General features: G+C 37.3%; 1 protein-coding gene across 3 annotated transcripts; it reads right to left on the bottom strand.

The window, feature by feature from the left end:
- Nucleotides 1-3,083: 3,083 nt before the first annotated feature.
- On the bottom strand, nt 3,084-9,682 carry LOC148867743 (pentatricopeptide repeat-containing protein GUN1, chloroplastic-like). Of its 3 annotated transcripts, XM_088980741.1 has the most exons (5): nt 7,429-9,682; nt 6,348-6,564; nt 3,784-3,968; nt 3,393-3,662; nt 3,084-3,279 (listed from the first exon to the last, which is right to left on the bottom strand). In XM_088980741.1, the coding sequence occupies exons 1-4, from the start codon at nt 9,360-9,362 to the stop codon at nt 3,395-3,397; spliced, it is 2,604 nt and encodes an 867-aa protein (XP_088836867.1). In that variant the 5' UTR covers nt 9,363-9,682; the 3' UTR covers nt 3,084-3,279; nt 3,393-3,394. The 3 variants fall into 3 exon arrangements, with proteins under 3 accessions (XP_088836867.1, XP_088836864.1, XP_088836863.1); XM_088980738.1 differs by having other exon boundaries at nt 3,084-3,662; nt 7,429-9,674; XM_088980737.1 differs by having other exon boundaries at nt 3,084-3,662; nt 6,423-6,564; nt 7,429-9,651.
- Nucleotides 9,683-10,579: the final 897 nt, after the last annotated feature.

Raw genomic sequence — 10,579 nt, 5'->3', positions numbered from 1 at the left:
GGTACTTGGTAGGTACATCCAAAGGTGGGATTTGAATTCATTGAAAGCCAAATAAACAAAAGGAAAATGTTTGATGCGGGATAGATATGGTATCGGAAGAATTTTGATTAATCAAAACTCAATCATGTATTTTAATAAATAACACCTGATTGAACACCTGATTGAATACTTATGATACCAGTTGATTGATCAATTTTTTAGATACCATATCTTTTCCATATCATATTCTAATCCATAAATAAAATAAAGTGGGATTAACGGATGAAAATTCTTAATTAATTGCGCTATATTTTCCAAAAAAAAAATTTAATTGCACTAAACCTGAGGAGGGTGTATTAGAAAGCAGTCGTTTGGGGTTGGTGTGCAAATTAAGCTTAATTAGTTCTTCGAATTTGAGTTTGATTAATAAGAAGTTTAGTTTGAAAATTCTCAAGTTTTATTGTATCAAATATATTTATAAAATATATATAAATATATTCATTTTTGAGCTTTCAAACTGAATTTAAATTCATTGAATATTTAATCAAATCAAGTTCGAACAAAAAAATAAATTTCAAATGAAACTTGAGCCTAATAGTATTTTAGTCAAACCGAGCCTAATAGTATTCGATTGCACCCTTAGTTTGGGGCCACCATAGACCTTTAATCTTCAGATGAATATCATCCAGTCAATCAAAATTAATTTTTTTTGTATACAAAGAAAATTTTCATTAACTACAAAATAAGATAATCATAAACAGAATTCAACGAGAAATAGAAAAAAAAAATGCATTCATAGCTTCGCACCCGCCATCTTCTCCCAGGGAAATTTTATGTAGCAATGTATTTCAAAGCAAATTGGCCTTTGACATTTTCTTGAAATATGAAGAGTATATTTGCTTTGGGATAGAACACCAGAGATGGAGGGGTTTTGGGTTTAGGGGATGGTCTACTCTCGTTGTATAACTCTATGAAAAAAAAAAACAGAATTTTGTGGGATACATATGAGTAAAATGGAATGATATTGATGTTGTTCGATTTGAGGTGTCTCGAACCAAGGTTGCAGTTAGATAGTCTTGCCAACTAGTGAAGTCGAAGTGGAAGAATGAAGTCGCATAACATGATCTGAAATCAAGAAAGAGATCAGAGTCCCGATGAGTGATTGCCTAGATAGGCACTCTGACGCTTGAGTCAATAAGAAGAATGGGTGGTCGGGTCGAGCAGTTGAGAGCAATGCTGGTACGAGCAGAATAGTAGAAATAACTAATTGTAGATTTAGTCGAGTTTCTTGTGAAAGGAAAGAGGGGGAAGATGAAGATTTCAACAGTAGAGAAGGATGCCCTCAATATTTATACTTAGCCGCCTACCTCTCATCATATTTATACTTAACTTAAAGGATGAGATATTACAAGGATGCCCTTAGTAGGGCGGCTACTAATATAGTTGAGTCACAACTTAAAAAAACATAAACTAATGGGCCTAGAGCCCAACAACTTCCTAACTAAATAAAAAACAACTCGGACCAACTCAACGAGAATAACAATATAGAGGTTGAAGAGTCCAAAGTCCTTTACCTTGAGTGGAGGTTACCTATTTATAGTCGAACATTCGTGTCCGATTCGGATGAGACTTCCGGGATTATCGGGATGAGATTGTTTGTCGAGGTCTTTGGGATAAGTTCTAATCCCTAGTGGAGCTGTCCTCCTTATCCGTATGGGGATCTCCTTTTTGTCACGCTTATACATCCTACATGGTGCTGATATGATCGAAGACATAGACAGGCACGGATGTGACACGTGACACCCAAGGCCAGCTCAACCATAACCCAAACAGATAGAATTCAAATAGATAGGTAATAAAACAAGCCTCACAAATGCATTAATATCACGAAATGTAAGATTGAAATTACCATGAATAAGGCATAGAATCATATTACCGAAAAATATATACAAACATAGAAGATATATATTTTGGTAGTTTATGTGAGGAAATGTATTAAAATTAACTAGGACATATGGATATCATACAATAATTTCACCAATAATGCATGAACCAATATCTCAACTCCCAATCTGCCAAAAATTCGATATATGATACAATGATGATATGCTAGGTAATGGTTACATCACTTTTAACTAATTATTATATGTCTTAAACTATTAATTTGTTATTAATAGTAAACAAAAATATATAATCTTAATTTAAAAATAAACCGGTTGTAGGAAAAGGCATAAGGAGCATAATCCTAGCATACATATTATATCTAATTCATTGTTTTAATTTTTAAATTAACTATAATATTTTTATTTCTATAAATTACCAAATTTATAAGAAAAAGTTATTTTTGGCATAAACTGTTGATGGATCCATGGGTTCCATAATCATTTATAAATCCATCTTATGGTTCTCCCCTACCAAAAAAACCATTTAAAAGATATAAAATAAATTACTTTCATTCTTGGGGAGATCTATAAATCTACTAATACAAGCAAAAACATCACAAATCTATTAAAAAAAATAATATATCCTTGCATCTCATACATCTAAATACATAAATCTAATAAAGCATGAGTGGTTAAATGGGAAAAAAAAGGAGAGACTATTTTTTTACTGATTTACGTGGTGTTTCATAACACTTATGACATTTGAACTTTTTAAATGTGCAACCCATTTGTATTTAGATCTGATGACAAACTTTGATCAAATAAAATACTTGTCAAAAAGTAAGACAAGACGCATTTGCTTCAGACTTAAAAGGCAGAGATGCAAGTTCAGAGATAAAAAGTGGATTGAAAAGGTAAAAACCAGTAACAAAACCCCTTCCACCATCGTGCAACTGGCATGATGTTGTATCGATGTGAATCTATCGACCAATACACGTGCAATGCAGAACGACATGGGCAATATGGTTCAGCCGGGGTGGAATGATCTAAAAACATTTACAATTCACCTTTGCCACGTGGCCCACGTTTGGGCGAGTATAGGAATTAACATGATAGATGATACAAACTGACACTATATCCATGTGACCCACGTTTTGAAAGTTTAGGTATTAAATTATTGCATTTTAAAGTTCCAAGACCAAAGTGACACTAGACCCAAAGTAAAAGGTACTAATCTGTAATTTTCCCTAAATTATATTATAATATCCTTCTTCATAAAAAAAATATTTATATATAATACAAACTGTAAGAGAAAACTCTGCCTTCATTCGGAATGCAGATGGTAAGGAAAAACTTCAGAAGCCATGACAATCAATACTTTTTGATCCATGACATTGTGTACTTTTTGGAACTTCACCTGTATAAATTACAAGGATAAACACATAAAACCAAAAAAGTTATTAAAGCAACTAACTAGTACTTCTACAACAATGGAAAACCAAAAAAGTTATTAAAGCAGCTAACTAGTACTTCTACGACAATGGGAGTATTTGCAACTCTGAAGGCCGACCAAACCCAACACTTTCAGGGTATTTCCTGTCATCATAAAGAATGAGGACCTTCAGTGTGCCAGATTCCCTCAACCAGGCAGCTACGACGGCCCCTGAAGATATAAAGCGGCCAAGATTGCACTTGGCAACATGGAAGGGGGCACCAATTCCAGCAAGTAGTGCCTGAATAACTCGTCTTAGAGTGCCATCACCAGCTACTTTACTGTGCTTGCCCCACCCTGTCAAAATGCTGTAGACAGGCACAGCGTGATTTAATGCCAGATGCTAATAGTAAAATATACAAACTGAATGGAAACACATTATAAGGTTTCACATGTTTCTGCTTAAGTAGTCAAGAGTCTGGCATATACCTTACTAACTTTGGCAATTCACGGCCTTGAAAAACAATAGAACGTATATTGAGGAGCCATGCATGCACCATTGCTTGAGCAGCTCCAGATGACATCAAATGCAAATCCAAGCATGAATCACACCATGCATTCTCCCATACATGTCGACGTTTTCCTTCAAGCACAACCAATTGGGCTCCTCGCCTCTACATGAAAGATAAAATGAGGGATCTCTCAGCATTTCCCATCAATACAGTTTATAAATATGTAGGACAGTAGGCGACATGCATGTGCCTATCTAGAAGTATCAAGTCCTCGTCTGAAAATCAATGCTCAGGGCCTCTAACCTCCTTGAAATTAGCACTTAGATAAGCACCTTCTACTATCTTATGACACAACCACTTGAGTGGAAATTGAAATATGCCACGGTGTGGAAAGTGAAAAAATACATTAAGACTGCCTGATAAGAATTTAACATGCTTAAGGGTCAATATTTTACACTTGTTATGAAACAGGTCCATCGCTAAAAATTGTTCATATTCACATAAAATGATTTGCCTTTACTTTCTCCTACTAAATCCTAGTACTTCATCCAATGATGTTGATGCAAACAATAAGATAAACCAGATGTACAGTCCATAAGCATAGAGTGTCGTTATTTTCAATGACTGGATGGCTGGACCAGAAATCCATCAATCCATCTGAGAAAGTCTGCCATTCGCAGATAAGACTGACTGCTTTTGCAGTTAAACAGTTTTCAGTGTTCAGTCCAGGTTTTAGAAACACTAGAACAAAAACTGTCCCACCATTTTGTCCAGAATTTCCCTATTTAATCTGGCAGCATTTTTACAGACATGATTTCACAAGAAAAACCATACACCGGAAAGAGCATCAATTCCTTTTACCAAAAGCATGCTATTGTGTTTCTCTGTGTTTTGTGTGGAAAGAAAAATGTTCATAATCCAAGGTAGAGGTGTTGCTCTGTGAATTATTTTGTTTTGGTAGAACAAGGATAAAATTATAATTACTGAATCCTGTCTGTACTGTAGGTGTTGTCTTAACACCTGATTAGGATGTCCTCTTTCTTTTTAAAGAAAATTTTCTATTTACTTATCAAAAAAATAATTAATTACTTAAGTGATTCAAAGTTTGGACTTTTGATGGTTAAAAGCAGAAGTTTCAAGATAAAAGTCAATTGTTTTCCTTTAGTTTTTCCAGTTCAACCAGTTACTACCAAGTTGTTTCAGTAACAACAACACAACTTCACAAGCTTTTGCCTTGCCTTATCCTGCAAACTTGAAATAGAATGACAGCAGCACAGTTTAAAAGAATGCCCAATGGTGAAAGCAAAATGAGAGAATTTACCAAAACCCTTGCAAAATGCTGTTAGAGCAAAACTCCAAAGAAGAAAGGAATTGGCTTTGTCTAAAATCTAAATGATGGTTAGAATACACTATTTCACTGCTCTAGGATGTTCTAATGTCTGATTTCTTTGAACATATCCAGTTCAAAGCACAAGTTTCATATCAATTCCACCAACATCATAATGTGAATCTCCTAAAGCATACAAACAGATAGAAAGCTTACTGTAACACTGGAAAACTGCAATTCTTTGTGAGAATTGTTTTTTAAAATAGATATTACCAAAAATTTGGTGAATATTTTTTTTGAGGAATAAAAGAAAAAAATATTGATAAAATAAAAAAGCAGATAACAGCACTGATAGGGGGTGTTAAGATGACACCCGAACCCCACTACCAACAACAGCAAGGCTTACAATGACTCAAGACTAACCAAAAGAAAGACTGAAATCCCCCCCCCCCTTCATACAGCAAGGCTTACAAAGACACAAAACTAACAAGAAGAAAAACTGAGACCCCCCCCCAATACAGCAAGGCTTTCAAAGACACAAAACTAACAAAAAGAAAGACTGAGACCTCTCCCCCCCCCCTCATACATTGGCTAGTCATCAGGATCAAACGACTCATCCTGCCCATCATCTTCCTCATCCCAAACTTTTTCTTCTTTCCATCGCAACATCTTCTTCAATTTCTCTTCCCTTTTACTCATTTCAAAATTTTCAAAAGCTTTTCTAGTGAACTCTTCGCCCCCCCAAAAGAATAGCCCTAAACTCTTGCCAATTCTAATCTCCCTGTCCACCAAGGTCTTAATCGCCACTTTCTCCCCCTCCTTGTCAGCTTGTTGAGACAAAGTAAGACTACTCTCACCAGCTTGACCTCCAAAGTAAGACTACTTTGGTGAATATCTATGTCAAGCTGTCAGAAACACATTGATTTTGACAAGAACACTGGTTATCTGGTAGACTGGAAATTAAAGGAAAACTAGAAATTAGAAATTAAAGGCATCTTTGTAACTTGTAGAAGAAAAGTGAAAAAAGAAAAATAAAGACATCTGAAAGACTTATCACAACAGAGTCCCTTTCATAGCAACAGTCAGTGAAAAAGAAATGACTCAACTAACCACACGACAAACAAGAACCAATCAACCAACCTACAAATGTAGTACTTTAATTCCTTGTGATGTATATTAAGAGATGCAGCAAGCATGTTAGAAGTGTAGGTTACCTGACCAAAGTGCCATAGCATGTCAGTTAGAGCATTATAAAAAGCAGATGCAGTTGAAGAGTCCATGCTTTTCACCTCATCAAACAATGATTGAGCCTGAAGCCATATTTTTTCACTACAGCCCATGAGAAGTCCATGTGCAACACCATACACCTGATTATCAAACAACCGGAGTTCTTCCAATAACATTGAAGCATCTTCGAATGAATTGCAGTGGCTGTAACGAGAGATAAAATTACATTTATAAAATTATGTGCATTAAAAAAGTGTATATGCAGCTAGTATAACTTCAGTGACTGGGATTCCCAGCGAGTACCAACAGACAGCCCTTGGGCTGGACAACCGCAGGCCATGCCAACACTATCCTAAGCACCAGCTACAATGATCTTATTTATTTTTTTATTTTTATTTTTTTGCTTGATAAAGCCTCCTTTATATGCTATAGTAAAACTCAAATAGTTTTCTCATATAATATTATGTTAATCGTTTTATTTGGACCACCGGTAGCTGGGACCAACATTGGGTGATTGCCCATTGGCCCTTTTGTTTTATTTGGACCAATAGAAACAAGAACATCATGTCACATTAAGTAGCAACAGTATTGGTAGAAGTAGGCCTTATCCATCTTATATTTTGTTAGCACAAGGTGGCCATTCCATTCATAAAAAAGGTGGCCATTCTCAGACTCAAAATCACATTACCACACTTGTCATCCCAAAATTTTACCATTAAACCAAGCAATGGCACCTATCAAAAGTTGTCGATGATATACAAGGCATCAACAGCTAAACAGACAATAGACACCCAGTTGTCCAAAGAAAATGGAATAGTAATATTGTTGAATATGATGGTGTTATGATTCTTATCACATGGAATTGGTAATATGGTACAGTCTTAGCACATGGAACTGGGATATCCATCAATGGGCAACACATGTCATAAAAAAATGAGCCCAAAAGTGGGTTTTTTTTCTCTAAGTGCAACTTGCATGTGATACAACTAATCCAGTAAAATTAGAATTTCTAAAATGATAAGAATCCTCAAGCACAAGCAATGCAAAAGATTGTAAAATCAAGTCTACCTGCAAGCATTTAAAATGGCCGAGAAAGTGACAACATTTGGTTTTATTTTCAGTTGATGCATCTTATGAAAAATTCCCAAAATGCACAAAATTTCCTGAGATTTTCTCTTTGTATCTTCCTTTGAATACCGCACCTTTTCATCAGCCAGCTGCCCAAAAACTCTCATCACCTGGTTATTCTCTTCTTTGTCTCCCACCTTACACTCAACAGCTTCCTCAAGATCCAAATGCATTAAAGATTCGGGCTGTAATTCATTCACACCATCATCAGCATCTTCTTGAAACTGTCCAGTTGCTGACCGACCAAAGGCATCAATTATTGAATTGTAAGTAACAACATTAGGCTGGATCCCTCCTCTTGTCATCTCGTCAAGCAAGCCAACAGCAGATTCCACCAGTCCATTCTTGCATAAGGTATCAATTAATGCACTGTACAAAACAACGTCAGCCTTCAATTTTCCCTGCTTAAACTCTCTAAAAACATCCATTGCATCTTTATGCATACCCCCTTTTGAGTATGCATCGATCAAGGTAGAGTAAGTCAATACATTAGGAGTAACGTTTTCTGCTTTCATCTCTTCAAATACTTCTTTAACTTTGTCATACTTCCCTTGCTTCCCATACCCACCCAAGAGAGCATTGTAAGTGACAGCATCTTTTTTGATCCCCGAACCTTCCATCTCCCTGCAGATGCCGAAAGCTTCCTCAAAGCGCCCAAGCTTCGCATAAATTGAGAGCAAGGTGTTATATGAAACCCTATCCAAACCAATACCCACAAACTTCATCTCATTAAACAGATTCAACGCCTCTTCTAATCTACCAGCCTTCGCATACCCATCAATCATGGTACTATAAGACACAACATTGGGACACACATTCTTCTCAGACATCTCGGACATAATCTCAAAAGCCAGATCCATCTTCCCACCTTTACAAACTGCATCTAAAAGTGTATTATAGGTAAAAATATCCCTGTCAATGCCTCTGTAAACCATCTCATTGAACAAATTCCGCGCTTCCTCCCACAACCCACCACGACTACAAACAGCAAGGAGGGAATTGAAAGTGATACGATCGGGTTGCACCCCATTCCTTACCATCTCATCAAATAACTCCACCGTCCGACTAAAGTCGACACCCCCTTTCCCACACGCATCGATAACTGCGTTATAAGTGACCAAGTTGGGCTTCAAGCCCGAAGCTTTCATCGACTCAAAGACCTCTATGGCCTGCTCACAAAACCCATTCCGCCCATAAGCACTAATCAATGCCGAAAATGCATAAACCGTATTGCCGTATCCCTCGGTGTTGGCAGTCTCGAACACACTTTTTGCAAGATCAACCCGTCCCAACCTACCAAGAGTGCTAATCATCGCACTCGCCAATTTCCCCTGCTCGTTCCGCTTGTGCTCTCTCTGAACCGCGAATTCGAAGCACCGAACCGCCTTGGAGCACTCCCCGCGATTCCCGAGCTCCCGAAGCAGGAAGGTGTAGTCGTCCGAACCGGAGAGCTTAGTCTCAAAGCTTCGAAGAACAGTCTCTAGGGTTTGCTCGTCTCCGCCGAAGCGAATTGCCTGTTCCAGAACTTCCTCCGCGACGGAGGTGTGTCTGCTGCCCGTGGCCGTTTTCTGGCGGCCGAAATACATCTTGGAGACGAACCGAGTTGACCTCCGGCCACGGAAATCGGCACCAAGCTCGGTCTTTGAAGAGCGCAGAGGGGAGAGGGAAGAGAAATTAGGGCTTCGAGAGAGAGGAGTATTACCTGGCTTGGCGGCATTTCGCGTAGAAGGCGAAGACGAGCCAAGGGAGAAGTTGTGAGAGCTCCTCCAATGGTGGTTTGGGTGTTGATTTTGCAGGTGATTTTGGGGATAATGGTCGTTTTGGTAGGATTTGGTTGAAGTGATGGAGCAGTGCGGAGGTGCGGAGGAGGCCATGACCCATAAAACAGAGATATAGCGGAGATTTTCAGGAGCCCGAATGGGAATTGGGAAAAAGGGTCGTTATCGGAACATTTTTCAATCAACCTTTTCCGTAGGCCGAACAAATAGAGGCTTTCGGTTTTGGATATTGATTTTCTTGATTATACGATTCTAGCTTCTCTACACCTAGAATTGGAACTTCGCTTAAGAATATTCGAGGTTGTGTATAGCGTGCGAAGAAGTGTAGCATGCCCAACCGCCCATGGCGGCGAAGGCTGATCGCGGTTTCGCACCTACTAGAACTGAGGGCCCGTTTTGGAGGGCTTCAACGTTTTTCTTGAGCTGTATTGACTTGAGTGCCCGTTTGGAGGGCTTCACGCGGTGAATTCTGAGAGTGAGAAACCCTGAACACGGCGGTAAAGCCGTATTTGGTAAAAATTTCAAAAAGTTGGAAATATAGACTTACAAAAACAGCGAAAATGGAAATCACATCTTACAAACGTCAAATTCGAATCCGCTAATAATGTCGACTATCCGAATATGATCAGGTCCAATTTAATTTTTGAATATTTTAGAAAAATATAACAGCTTAAAGAAAAACAAAAATACAAATATTTTTCTTCAACTATTTTCATCATATATATATATACATTATGTTTTTATAAAAAAATAATATAAAAATTATAAAATGTAATACAAACATATTTATAAATAAACAAATAACATATATGTGTGAGACTAGATGAGATCTTTTCGAATCGGATAAAAGTGATTCAAATTCGATCCGATTTTTCAATCAGACTCTATTATCCGATCCAATCCAAAATTCAACTGGATTATATGTAAATCTGACAAAAATGTGATCAGATTTCTGATTGGGTCGGATCATAATTCAATCCATTTCCACCCCGTAAATGAACTTTCCAATAAAGCTATTGCAGCTAATTTCTCCAAATCTGCTTTAAATAAGCTACTAAAAATAGCTTGACTCAAAATTGCTTTCTCAACTCATAAACTTCTATTTTTTTGATTTTCCATATTTTCACCATATATGGCTCAAGTGTTTTTTATATATGAAGCCTACCTAGTAATGCCATAAGCCACCACTGCCTGAAAGGCCCTCCCAAATGGATACTAATTAATTTGAATTTTTTTTTTTGTAATATTAATTTGAATCTTTATGACAGCCACCAATCTCACCGAACTGTATGAAGTGAATCATAATAATGGCT

This window comes from Nelumbo lutea, chromosome 3 (assembly GCF_056320005.1).
Source record: "Nelumbo lutea isolate HS-2025 chromosome 3, American lotus-T2T, whole genome shotgun sequence".
NCBI lineage: Eukaryota > Viridiplantae > Streptophyta > Magnoliopsida > Proteales > Nelumbonaceae > Nelumbo > Nelumbo lutea.
Note: the sequence above shows the minus strand (reverse complement) of the source record. Positions and strands in the feature narration are given on the sequence as shown.